This window comes from Hyla sarda, chromosome 9 (assembly GCF_029499605.1).
Source record: "Hyla sarda isolate aHylSar1 chromosome 9, aHylSar1.hap1, whole genome shotgun sequence".
Taxonomy (NCBI): Eukaryota; Metazoa; Chordata; class Amphibia; order Anura; family Hylidae; genus Hyla; species Hyla sarda.
This window is the reverse complement of record NC_079197.1, coordinates 55,686,951-55,700,958: the sequence shown is the minus strand read 5'-3', so window position 1 is coordinate 55,700,958 and position 14,008 is coordinate 55,686,951. Positions and strand designations below refer to the sequence as shown.

Here is a 14,008-nt window from a genome sequence, read left to right as displayed (position 1 = left end):
ACACCCGCCAGGGCCAGTCCGGAGCCACCAGAATGGCGGGAACGCCATTCGCTATGAGCTTCCTCAGGACCCTGGGAAGGAGAGGAAGGAAAAGATAGGGGAGGGCAAAGTGTGACCAGGGAATCACCGGGACTTCCATGGCTAGAGCAAAGGATCCTAGGACTTCACCACAAAGCAAGAAACCTTCTTGTTGTGGCGGAACACGAACAGGTCCACGTCCCAGAGGTTGCAGATTTCCGCAAACACCTCTGGATGAAGAGACCACTCACCGGAGTTAGCCGAGGTGTGACTGAGAAAGTCCGCCACCTGATTCTCCACTCATGGAATGTGAATCGCTGAGATAGAGGGAACCGAGCTCCGCCCAGAGAAGAATCTTTGAGACCTCGGCCATCGCTGCTGAGCTGCGTGTGCCACCCTGGCGATTGATATACACCACAGCTGTGGAGTTGTCCGACTGGACACGAACAGGACAGTCCTGGAGAAGGCGCTCCCAATGGTGCAGGCAAAGATAGATTGCCCTGAGTTCCAAGGTGTTGATGGGGAGAAGGGCTTCTCGAGAGGGCCAAAGGCCCTGGACCGTCCGTTCCCCGAAGACTCCTCCCCGACCGCTGATAGAGGGGTAGCGGAGATTTGTCCCACCGGGACAGGAGAGAAATTTGAAGAGGTCGATAATGATCGTGCGGACACTGCGTCGAAACAGGATAATGTCTGAAGAGTGAAACAGACTCTTGGTTCTGGGACCTGGTTGGGGCCTTGACCAGAGGTCGTCCAGGTATAGGATCACTGAAACACCCCGTACTTGCAGGAGAGCGATCACTGCCGCCAGGACCTTGGTGAAGACCCTCGGAGCGGTGGCAAGTCCAAAAGGAAGGCCCTGCGAAGCAAAGATATCGCTGATGTGCTGGAAAAATAGGGATGTAGGCATCTTGGATGTCCACCGTGGAAAGAAACTCCACCTGATCCATGGACGCCACTACAGAACGGAGAGACTACATACGGAAATGAGGAGTAGGTGGCGGTTGAGGCGGTTCAGATCCAAGATCCGGCGAACGGAAACCCCTTTCTTAGGGACCACAAACAGGTTCAAATCAAAACCTGATAAACACTCCATGTGAGGAACTGGGACGATCACTCCCTGAACCAGAAGAGTCCGAAGAGTGCCCCGAAAGGCCCCTGCCAAAGACCGGAACAAAAAAAGCAGGAACGAAAAAAGCGATCCCTCGTAAAAGAAGCAAACTCAATCCGATAGGCGTTGGAAACGACATCTCTGACCCAGGAGTCCTGCATGTGGGCAGACCAGACGTCCCGGAAGTGTGACTGCCACAAAAAGGCTGTAACCGTTATCAGATTTCCAGGAGGGACGGGCCTTGAAACAAAGCCGTCACATGTCCTGTGAGGGTGCCGGTCTGGGCGCCCTACTGGAGCCATAGGACCGAAAGGAGGTAGACTTCCTTCGGGAGTTGGTACTTCGAGACTTATTCTTTGGTATTAAGCAACTCTTACCTCCAGTCCAGTCGCCTCTGAGGTGAGACCCAGTAAAACGAAGCTCCATGTGAGAATTCTTGGAAGCGGCATCAGTGTCCCAGGTGTTGAGCCACATGGAACTACGAAGTGCCACCAGATTACCAGTGGTAAAAAAGCCGTACAACGGGTCGACTGCATTGGAGCAGGGCACAAATAGTCTCCAGCATTGGAGAGTTGAAGTGCCAGATCTGCCAAATCCTCAGCAGGGGCCCCGGATAGAATGCCCTGGTGGAGTTGAGAAGCCTAGACAGAAAGGGCTTTTGACACCCAAGCTGAAGCGAAAGCAGGGAGTAAAGATGAACCTGCTGCTTCAAGGTCAAGTTTTGCCAGGTTTTCAATCCTTTTGCCCAGGGGTCCTTAAAGGAAGCTGCATTTGCCAAGGGCAGAGTAGTCGCTTTGACCGGCGAGAAAGAGGAGGATCCATGGTTGGTGGAGATGTCCACCTTGCAATGAGGTCCTTGGCAAAAAGAAATTGTGCCTGAACCTTTTTAGTCCCTTGAAAGTAGAGCTGGGCGGTATGACCAAAAATGTGTATCACGGTATTTTTGTAAGTTATGGCGGTTCCACTGTATTTAACGGTATTTTCAACTCCCCCCCCCCCCCCCACCCCCAATCATGTGACCCATGGGCGCTGCTTTCCCCCCCCCCCCCCCCCGGATGCCCCAACAGAACGGGTAGAATGAGCCACGACCCTGAAAGGAGGAATCTTCCCTTTACAGCGATAAGCTTCCGAAATGGCGGACCGAATCCACCGAGAAATGGTGGCCTTGGAAGCATGTTGTCCCTTGTGAGGACCTTCCATAAGGACGAAAAAGGAATCACACTGACTAAACGAAGAAGTGATGGAGAGATAAGAGCGAACAGCTCGAACTACATCCAGCTTGTGTAGTAAGCGCTCCTTAGGATGAGAAGGAGCAGGACAAAAGGACGGGAGGACTATGTCCTCATTGAGATGAAAGGCCGAGACATCTTAGGCAAAAAGGAAGGATCTGGCCGGAAAACAACCTTGTCCTGGTGGATCACCAGAAACTGAGAACGGCACGAAAGAGCTGCCAATTCAGACACCCTCCGGATGGAGGTGATAGCAACAAGAAACGCCACTTTCTAAGAAAGGAGGCGGAGAGACACCTCTCTAAGGGGCTCAAAGGGTGCACCCTGGAGGGCACTCAGAACCAAATTCAAGTCCCAAGGGGGAGAGGGTGACCGATAAGGAGGAACAGCGTGCGCCACTCCTTAAAGGAAGGTCCAGACATGAGAATTAGAAGCCAGGGGCCGCTGGAAAAGAACAGCAAGGGCCGAAACCTGACCTTTAAGTGAACCGAGAGACAACCCCAGTTCCAAACCCGACTGCAAAAAGGAGAGAAGACGGGGAACCGAGAAGGTTATCGGGGAGAAGTCCTGAGCTTCACACCAACGAAAATAAGACCGCCAAGTATGGTGGTAAATTCTTGCGGAGGAGGGCTTACGAGCCTTGAGCATGGTGTGAATGACTTGGGAAGAGAACCCGCGGGCCCTCAAAACCACGGTCTCAACCGCCACGCCGTCAAATGCAGCGACTGTAAACTGGGGTGGCAAAGAGGACCCTGAGAGAGCAGTTCCGGGTGGAACGGAAGGCACAGTGGAGCGTCGTCCAGAAGCCTGACTAAGTCGGCGTACCACGACCTTCGGGGCCAATCTGGAGCTACCAGAATGGCGGGAACGTCATCTGCCTTGAGCATCCTCAGCACCCTGGGAAGGAGTGGAAAACAGGGAACAGATAGGGTAGGGCAAACCCCGCCCAAGGAATCACTACGGCGTCCACGGCCAGAGCCTGAGGGTCCTTGGACACAAAAGGAAGGATCTTGTCGCCTTGTCGATTTAAGTACGCCACGGCCGTGGCATTGTCCGACTGAACGTGGACAGGACGGGACTCCCAATGAAGAAGACAAAGAAGAATCACCCGTAATTCCAATATGTTTATCGGAAGAAGGGTCTCCTGGTGAGACCAGAGTCCCTGAACCGTCAATTCCCAGAACACGCCGCCCCAGCCCAACAGGCTGGCATCTGTTGTAACAACCTGCCAGTGAAGGGGACGAAACTACCACCCTTGGAGAAAAAGGTGGGAGCGGAGCCACCAGAGCAGAGACTGACAGACCCTGCGAGGGAGAACAATCTGACGATCGAGGGACAGAGACGACCTGTTCCACCGAGAGAGAATCGCCAGTTGGAGGGGACGGTAATGAAACTGGGCAAAAGGTACGGCCTCCATAGTTGCCACCATCCGACCCAGGACTTCCATACAAGTGCGGATGGAGACTGATACCTGGGTCCAAAGGGAGCGGACCCCGACCGGAGCACCAGACGTTTGTCCAGCGGAAGACAAATTCGGGCAGAGGCCGTGTCGAAGCGAAGTCCCAGGAAGGTTAGAGACTGGGTAGGACGGAGGACTGACTTGTCCCGGTTGACCATCCACCCGAAGAGAGTCAGAGTGTGGAGAGTAACGTCCAGATACTCCAGAGTCTGGGCTCTGGTTGGAGCCTTGATGAGAAGGGTGTCCAGGTAGGGCATCACAGAGATTCCCCTCGACCGTAACAGGCCCATCACTGGCGCAAGGGTCTTTGTAAAGACCCGAGGAGCCGTGGCTAGAAGGGGAGGGCTACAAATTGAAAATGCCCCTACGGAACCGCAAAGGTAGAGGCAGAGGTACCGATGACTGCCTGGAAATATTGGCACATGGAGGTAGGCATCCTTGATGTCCACCGATGAAAGGAACTCCTTGTTCCAGGGACGCCACCACCGAACGGAGAGATTCCATTCGGAAGTGGCGGATGAGAAGGCGACGGTTGAGACGCTTGAGGTCTAGGATTGGTTGCACAGAAACATCCTTCTTGGGGACCACAAAAAGATTTGAATAGAAACCCCGAAACCGTTCCCCTGGATGAACGGGAACGATAAACCCCTGGAGAAGCAGAGACTGGAGAGCCGCTCGAAATTGCTTCGCCAGAGGAGGAGACCGGGGGGCTCGGGATCGAAAAAAAGTGTTCCCTCGGAAGGGAGGCGAATTCTATTCGGTAACCATTGGACACTACGTCCCTGACTCAAGAGTCCTGAATGTGTGAGGTCCAGATGACTCGAAAAAGCAAGAGACGACCTCACACCCGAGAAGAAACTGCGGGTGGGGGCCTCACTTCATGCAGAAGTGGGTTTGCAGTTGCCTGATTTGGGCGCAAAAAGGCCGGGCCGGTTGGAGTCCGACTTCCAAGACGGGCGTGCCCGGAACGAGGGAGCCTTCTTGTCTTGAGAGGGCGCCTGCCCGGACCCTTTGCTGGAGCCAGAGGTCCGAAAAGGACCGAAAGGAAAAGGACTTCCTTTGGGAAGTAGGGCGAGCCTCATTTTGAAGCAACAAGGAACTCTTACCTCCCGTTGCCTCAGAGATAATCTAATCAAGGCGTTTGCCAAAAAGACAGCCACCCATAAAGGGAAGCTCAGTGAGAGACCTTTTGGAAGTGGCATCCGCATTCCAAGCTTTAAGCCACAGAGCGGCGGAGAGCCGCTAGGTGACCCACAGCAAAGGCAGAACAACGGGCTGACTGCATGGAAGCTGCGCACAGAAAGTTCCCAGCTTTAGAGCATTGTAGAGCCAGAGCAGATAGATCCTCTGGGGGGGGATCCCACTAAGATATCCTGATGGAGCTTTTGGCACCACTCTGACAGGGCCTTGGACACCCATGTCGAGGCGAAGATGGGAAGATGAGAAGAGCCAGCTGCTTCAGAAGCAAACTTCGCTAAGGATTGTACCTTCTTGTCCGTGGGATCCTTGAAGGCAGCGGCATCTGCCAGAGGCAGTGTAGTCACCTTAGAGATCCGGGAGATTGGTGGATCCACTGAGGGAGGGGAAAACACCTTAGCGACAAAGTCCTTGTCAAACTGATAACGTTCTTGAATGGTCTTGATTCCCGGGAACCTCTTGTCTGGATGTTTCCATGCAGATTCCAGAATGTCGTAAAAGTCAGCGTGAGAGCTGAACCTTTGAGGTGCTGGCTTAGCACGATTAAAGGATACTCCTGGATTGACATCCGAAGATCCTGGGTCCTCTAAGTGAAAGGTGTCTCTTATGGCTGTCACCAGTGAGTTCACCGTTGCAATTGAGTCCGAGCGGTCCTCTGAGTCAGATGCCAGCTCGAAAGCCTCGTCCACCAGTTCACCAGGGGAATGTGAATGAGTAGAGGGAGTCCTGGAGGGGGGCGACCCTGACCGGGTACGCAGCTCTGGCGTGGCAGAGCGGCGACTCCGAGAACACCCACTGGAGGAGCGACGTTTGTGCCCAGATGACGCACGGGACCCACAAGGGGAATGCTCACGTCTATCTGAAGACTCAGTGGAAGAGTCAGACAAGGCACCCCTAGTACGCTTGTGAGAGCGTGAAGTATGTGGAGACGAGGAGCAGGCCCTCTCAGAGGTCCTGCGCAGGGAAGACCCCTTTAAAGGCGGACACCACTTCCCGGGAGGCCTCAGCCACCGAACGGGAGACTTGGGTCAAGTCAGCCATATACTGGGTCAGGGAAGAAACCCAGGCTGGTGGGGCGGCTTAACCCACCGGGACCGAAAGGGCATCAGGGGGTACCAGGGGGACTGGGGGAGCAGGCAGGAAGGCAAGTGGGCTCAGCAGAGCCGGACATCTTGGTATTACAGTGCTTACAGACAAAATAAGTCACAGAAGTTCCAGGTTTCTGTTTAGAGGGAGGAACAGCTCTGGGTACGGACATAATGTGGAGAAAAAAAAGCGCCCGTAACAGCGCAGCGGCTGACCGTTGGCGAGGGGGGTGAACAGCGCATATACGCAATGTCTGTGCCGCCTTACTCGCAATGGGGAAGCAGTGAACCGGAGTCCCTTAGTCCCCACCTGAAAACAGAAAAGAAAAAGGAATAAAAAAACTAACACGACCCTATACTAGGAAAACAAAAAATCAGAAGACCTGGTCTGGAGAATTCCAGACCATGTCTACCTCCGTCAGACACTAAGCTTAAACTGATTAGCTCAGAGCCTGAAAGCGGGTATATCCTGCTGGGAGGAGCAGACTTTTTTTTTATTACCATAGTGTCACACCTCCTAGAGACGGCAGCATACACCCACGGTCTGTGTCCCCCAATGGAGCCGATAGAGAAAAAACTTATTTTTGCAGCTCGGGCACAAGGATAGTACAGTACAGCGGCTGATTATTTTGGGGGGAGGGTTAGAGAAGCTGCACTCGCGGGTCACATATGATTAGTTCCCAGACGTGGGGGACAGTGCAGCGCTGGGCTGATAATGGGGGGGGGGGTTGTGAGAAGAAGAACAGTGCCCGCGGGTCACATATGATTAGTTCCCAGATGTGGGGACAGCACGCTGCAGCTGATCATTCCTCCCCCCTCCGAATGAATTTTCTATTCACATCACTGGCCGGAGTACAGAACAGAGGTATATATTATATATTATGGACGATCGCATCGGGTGTCATGACTGACACCCGGGGTGATATGTCTGTTAGTACAGGTACTACTATTCCCATCATGGAACACTGTTCCATGCTGGGAGTAGTAGTACTACTACCTAAAAAAAATTGCGAAAAAACAGGGAAACACAAAAATGTTTTAACATTTTGTTATAATATATAGATTTCGTTAAAAAACTTTTTACATCACTACTGCATCTTTTTTTGGTACCCAACAAATTTTGGGTACCCAAAAAAAAAAAAAAAAAAAAAAAAAAAACTGCCAAGGTGCAATTTCCACACAAATGAAAAAACGCCAGACGCAGGAAATGGCACTGCCGTTTTTTTTTTTTTAAAACAAAAAAGGTAGGACAAAAAACCAAGTAGAAACTTAGCCTAAAGGGTCGTATGAGGGCTTGTTTAATGTGAACCTATTGTACTTTGTAACGACATCACTCATTTTACCAGCACGGTATGACGGCAGGCAAGGAACCTCTAGCTGTCATCTCAACTGATTGGAACCCTGCTGTGGAGTTCCCAATCAGCCTCCCCAACCCACTGTCACCTACTTTTTACAAATATTAGATGCAGCGACTGACATTGATCATGGCACCTGAAGAGTTAATGCCAGACAACGGTGATCATGCCGATGTCCGGAATTAGTAGTCAGCATAGGCTGCCAATAAAAGCCGGTACTCACCGGGTATAGGCATGCACAAAGCGTGCTTCAGACACATGGACCACTGCCAGAAAGTATATGTATGCCCTGTCATCAAAGGGCTAAATGAAATGCATAAGCTTTCTTCTAATACCTTAACTCTAACCGATGCTCCCTCCATGCCTCTGTTCTGACTATCTTTACGCCGATCCATAGCTTCCTTCTGCCTCTGCAAAGCTTCTTTTAATCTTTTGTTTGATGTTGCCGCCTGAAAAAAAGCAATAAAAATAAAACGTTAATACATACTATATAAAAAAAAAAAAAAAAAAAAACAACAACAACACTTTACAGTACAAGTCATTACTTGAGACTGCAAAATACATAATACTGACCTCTTCTGTCTTCCTGCGTAGTACATTGGCCTGCTTCTGGAAATCTCTTTCTAATTTCAGTAGTTCATACTGCCTCTTACGATCCTAAAAGAAAAGCAAGGCTTAGCAAAAAGTAAAATCACATCTAGTATACTAGTTCTTATAAGACACACCAACTTACTTTTTCCTTAAGCTGAATGACTTCCTTGGTCTTCTGTTGTTTAAAGGAGCGGAACTTTTCAGAATCTTCCTTCATCTGCCTCATAAGCTGTACTCTCTGCATTTTCATTGCCTAAATGTTATAGAATATAATAAGGTTTACAACTTGTCACCCAAGATTTTCATGAAAAAAAAATAAAAAATATAAATATATATACACACACACACACACACACACACACACTATGGCCTTTGAGAGTCATCTGCAAAGTTAACAATGTAACTCTGGAAACCTCTGTTGATAGGTTGTTCCCATGAAATAAAACTGAGAACTCCTATGGAAAGACCGCCAAAGCCCAACTCACTTGAATCTCTTGATTGAGTTTGCCAACAGTTTTTTCAGTGGACTCTCTTAACTTCAGAAGCTTTGATTGCTCATTCAGCTTTTTCTTTAATTCGCCCATCTCACCCTCTAGTTCTTGCAACCTTTTCCGTCTTCTTTCACTTAGCCTGCAAAAAGGTTTCATTTAGTTTTAAGACCTGCTAAGTGAGTTTCTAAACTCAGTCTTGCTTTGAAGACAGAATGCGACAATTGACATCACACTTTATCTAGCATCACTTGACGACAAGAAAGCTTTAAAAAACAAACAAAAAAAACAAAAACACAAACAGACTGGATAGGGCTACATAAAAACAGGATTGAGTTGCAAGAAGAAAACAGTAAGACTCTTCAAGACCTGCGAAGGTGCCTTAACCAAGTTCTTAGAAACGCTGCTTAGCTAAGGAAAGCCATCCTCTTCTAAAGAACCTCTTTCAGCTGGAAGTTAGGAGCAGTATATAGCTGACACTAAAATTGCTCCCTCAAAAAAAAAAAAAAAAAAAAAAAACCTTCTACCAGAACCAATGTTAAGTACTTTGCCTCAAAAAAAAAAAGAAGACAGTGCTGGCACATGGTAGTTCTCCGTGCCATAAACATTTAGCAGAGCCAACCCTGTGCCATCTGCAGCAGGTATAAGCTAAATCATACTAGCACTTTTTTGGCAGTCCTATTGACAATGAATGGAGGGTAAATACACTTAAATTTCCAAAGCTCCCATCGAAATAGAACAAATTCTTGAAATTATGGGGCAGTAGTCTGATTTTCTTGGAAGCACAATCCCCTCTAGGGGGTTAAAGTTGGTTTTATTAAACACACATCTTGTTGAATAATTAAGAATAGTTGGATTGTTGCAAAGTGGCCAAAGAGAAATTCTGAGAAGCCCATAAAAAGAACTGTGATTTGTGTGAAATCTAGAACATTAAGTCTTTGAGAGGATGGCACTCTGGGGAGAAAAAAAACTAAATATTCATTACAATGTTCTTTTACTGCAAACATAAGATGAATAAAAAAAAAAAAAAAAAAAACACAACAGGGATACAACTCCGTATACCTTCACCATATCTACTCACTTAGCCTGGTTAGTATCTTTCTTGGCCGAATGAAGGGTGATTATTAGCTCTTCCTTCTCCTTCTGTAAAGCAGCCACTTCTGTTTCCAATGCCTTTATATTATTCTGCACAAAAAAAAGTAATTAGGTAAGGAAAAAAAATGCAGCCAGGAAAAACTAAAATTAAGAGTTTAGTTTAAAGTGGAGTTCAAATGTGATAGTCACCAAGTTGTTTAAACATTAAGCTGTTCAGTAGTTTTTTATGCATGTAACTCACATCCTATGGCCTAGATTTGTGAATGTTCTAAAACACACAGACATAATAAAAATGGCCACCAACCCTGACAAAATTCCAAAAATCCCATGTCCACTCAGTTTTGCAGATTTATTTTCTTCTTCATCTGCTACAACATTGCAGCAAACCACAACACAACATTAACTCTGCCTTAATAGAAACTGGAAATACTTACCACATACTCTCCCTGCATCGGTTCTAGCTGACTGTCATTTTGGGCCATCTTTTTTGCTAGAGCTTCTTTTAGAGCCAATGCTTTATTCAGCTCAATAAGTTCTTTGGAAAGATGCGCCTGTCTAAGGGCATGGTTAGCGGTAAATCCATCAGAAGATCGCTTTTCTCCATTATCTTTATTCTGCAAAGTAAACAAAATAAATTCAGAAAAATGGATTGCCCCTGGGGATAAAGGCATGGTAAAGATATACAAACGCTAGTATCAAAATAATCCCAAAATTAGAGCTGGGCGGTATGACCAAAAATGTGAATCACTTTTTTTTTTTTTTAAGTTAGGTCGGTTCCACACCTACTGAGCGCTCACGTGACCGGCGCTTATGAATATACCCTACTGCAGTGTTTCCCAAATAAGGTGTCTTTAAACGTTGCAAAACTCCCAGCATGCCTGGACAGTCGATGGCTGTCCGGCAATAATGGGAGGAGTTTTGCAAAAGCTGGGGGTTCAGTTTAGGAAACAGTGCTGTCAGGGCTCGAGTCCTGCAGGAACGGCGTTCCTTTGCTTTTTCCAGAGGAGGAACGCAGTCCATGTTACACTAGTCCTGCAGGACCTCTGAATTATTCTTACCCTCCCTCCGTCTCCTACCCTGGCCTGACTGCTAGATGCAGGACATGTAAGACCTGTGATGATGTCACCATCACATGTTGGGGCGGAGCTTAGCTGTGGAGGAGATGAAAGATCGTGGTTGAAGGACCTGTGTGATGCTGTGGAGGAGGCGGGGCTGAGCAGGAGGAGACATGTCACCCCAGTAAGGTAATTACATGGAAGGAGATTTGTTACAGTGTGTCACCACAGTAGTAAGGAGATTCCATGAGGAGGAGGTTTGTTACAGTGTGTCACTCATACTCCATAGGCAGCTGTATGCCTGTGAGAATACTGGAACTGCGCAGGATGTCAAGTTTTAGCTTGGACATTTTCGTTAGTTTTTATTGCACAAACTGGGCAGTGGGGTTGGGGGTAGGTGGGGTTCGGGGGTATTCAAAATCTTGGGTGGGTTCCCACACTTTTCCAGGACTTGACCCGAGTGCTGTACGAGCAGTTTTCAATTTTTATGAAGGGGGTGGGGGTGTAACTGTGTATGTGTTATGTGGTATTTAACTTTTTTTTCTGGGAAGGGATAAGCTGTTCCCAAGAAGGCTATGGAGGTACAGGCCCACAAACTAATAACCAGAAGGGAAGATAGATGTTATCTGCAAAAAGTCCTTAACCCCTTCCCGCTATGGGACGCATGCATGCGTCCCAGCACCCAACATGTTGGCGCACTGGAACGTGTGCATTCGTCCTAGCGAGCTCTGGCACTTATTTTCTCATTATCCCTTCTTATAAAATGTATTCAACACTCATAAAACTTTAAACATTTATTAAACAAAGGAGGAAAGATTAAAACCACATCTATTCCCACTGGGTATGTTCCACTATACTGTCCAATATTGTACTATGAACAACTGTTCTAATTTACAACTAGTTTCTATTGGAGAGAGATATTCAGTGCTAGTTTACTACTGATTAAAGGCTTGTTATGCCAGTATGGAGGCTGTTGCACCTGCAGTGTGCACTGCCTCAATTAAAATCTCATGTACCAGTGGATAATAGTGCAATTAAAATCATGTCACCAGCTGTTGCAAAACCAACTCAGCATGCACTGACAGCCAAAGGGTATGCTGGGAGTTTGTTATGCAACAGCTGGAGGCACACTACTACAACTCCCTTTTAGCTGTGCATGCTGTGCGTTGTACTAATACAACAGCAGGAGACACACAGGCCTCACCTCCTGCCTACGCCTGAAGGGACTCACGCCATGCTCCGGGCAGGTAAGGGACCCCCGCCTGCCTCGATCAATGTCCAGCAGGTTGGCAACTGGTCGGTCGTCCTGACCGACGAATCATGCAATCATGAGGTGCCAATCACCCTTTTTTTTCCAGGTCACCGGAGACCAGACTGACCCGAAATCACCGGTTGGGGGAGGGGGATCTCAGAAAACAACCCCCCCGGCATTGGCATGGGATGTCTGCTGAACGATCTCAGCAGGCACCCTGTTCCGTCCACTGCCTGGTTACCGGCGGTGAACGGAGATGCCGAGGGTGTACAGGTACTCCCTTGGTCCTTAAGTATAAGGTAGAGCTGAGCGAACTTACAGTAAATTCGATTCATCACGAACTTCTCGGCTCGGCAGTTGATGACTTTTCCTGCATAAATTAGTTCAGCTTTCAGGTACTCCGGTGGGCTGGAAAAGGTGGATACATTACTAGGAGACTCTTTCCTAGGAATGTATCCACCTTTTCCAGCCCACAAGAGCACCTGAAGGCTGAACTAATTCATGCAGGAAAAGTCATCAACTGCCGAGCCGAGAAGTTCGTGACGAATCGAATTTACTGTAAGTTCGCTCATCTCTAGTATCAGGTCCTGGTGGGGTAACATACATAAAGAATAATCTATACATAAAAACTAACCTAGAAATTGGAGGAAAACTGATTAAAAATAACATTGAAATACAGAAAGGCTCAACAAAATTCTTTTCATATTTATTTCTAAACACATAAATCCCTCTTATCACATATTAATCTTACCTCTAAAGACGGAGGAGAGTTTGTGACCTCACCAACCAAAGCTTCAATAGAGGCAGCAATTCCTGAACTTTCATCCTGATAAAAAGGAATGTTTGAAGATAGACAAGAGTCAGTTACAGGCATGCTACTCCACAGGCCCACTTGCTAAACAATTGACAGCACAAGAAAAAAAGGAAAAAACAAGCTCCCGTCCAACAAACAAAACTTGTTCCATTAAGGTGGAGCAGTAACCTTTTTGAAATTGCAAGCTAAAATATTGTGTCTCCATTTCAGAGATATATATGGTTTTGAATTGAAGCCCAAAATATATTTCCGTGGGTTTAGAACAATGACAACCAACATTGTACAAACAGGATAATATTTCAGTGAAGCCTGTCAGTCACCAAGACAGACACTTATAGAGAATGCCTTAAAAGATACAATAGAGATGTATTGCCATATACTCAGTAAGCTCTGTACACCAGCCATATGAAAACTTACTAGGTTTTCAGACTGAGAGTCTGTTGTAAAGTTGAAACAAAGAAACTTTATTTAAATTTATATATATATATTTTTTAATCTCTGGATCTACACCCTGGAGTTGAGAATTATTTTTTTTCCACTGTGTGGGGGGAATTGGAATCTGCCTCAAAGTTTTTATTTTTTACCTTGCTTTGGATAAAAAAAATAAAATAAAACTAACCATAATAAGTACCGTATATGCTTGAGTATAAGTCGACCTGAATATAAGCCGTGGCCCCTAATTTTACCCCAAAAACCCAAGAAAAGTTATTTATACGACTATAAGCCTAGGGTGGGAAATACATCATCCAGACACCTATCATCCCCCCTTCATCATCACCGCCTGTCAATCCCTTCATCAGTGGTCTTCAACCTGCAGACCTCCAGATGTTGCAAAACTACAAATCCCAGCATGCCCGGACAGCCATCGGATGGTTAGCCGTTGCGGGCTGTCCATTTTTACCGGGGGGGGGGCCTCTTCTCCGCCCGGAGTAGTGACATTGCCTTTACGACGACGCACAGGGACGTCACTACTACGGTGCCCGGCCCGAAGAGTGTAGAAAAGGCCCCCTGGTGAAAATGGACAGCCCGCAACGACTAACCATCCCCACCGGACAGGCCCCTGCAGCATAGATGGCCCGGAGCAGCTCACCCTAACTTCACGCCGAGGGGAGGCGAGTACAAAACAAAAGGGGGGGCCTGGATGATGACAAAGGCCGCAGTGGTCTTCAACCTGGGGACCTCCAGAGGTTTCAAAACTACAACATCCAGAATGCCCGGACAGCTGAGGGCTGTCTGGGCTTGCTGGGAGTTGTAGTTTTGCA

At 47.7% G+C, this 14,008-nt stretch overlaps 1 protein-coding gene across 3 annotated transcripts in view; it reads right to left on the bottom strand.

Annotated features, from left to right (window-relative positions):
* The window catches only part of KIF4A (kinesin family member 4A), a 93,963-nt gene that overhangs the window by 26,567 nt on the left and 53,388 nt on the right, over positions 1-14,008 (bottom strand). For all 3 annotated transcript variants that reach the window (XM_056539600.1, XM_056539598.1, XM_056539599.1), the window contains exons 14-20: positions 12,684-12,758; positions 10,060-10,239; positions 9,612-9,715; positions 8,528-8,672; positions 8,185-8,295; positions 8,025-8,108; positions 7,787-7,900 (exon numbers count right to left, since the gene is read on the bottom strand). In XM_056539600.1, coding sequence (XP_056395575.1) covers positions 7,787-7,900; positions 8,025-8,108; positions 8,185-8,295; positions 8,528-8,672; positions 9,612-9,715; positions 10,060-10,239; positions 12,684-12,758 — 813 coding nt within the window. The remainder of the gene's footprint in view (positions 1-7,786; positions 7,901-8,024; positions 8,109-8,184; positions 8,296-8,527; positions 8,673-9,611; positions 9,716-10,059; positions 10,240-12,683; positions 12,759-14,008) is intronic.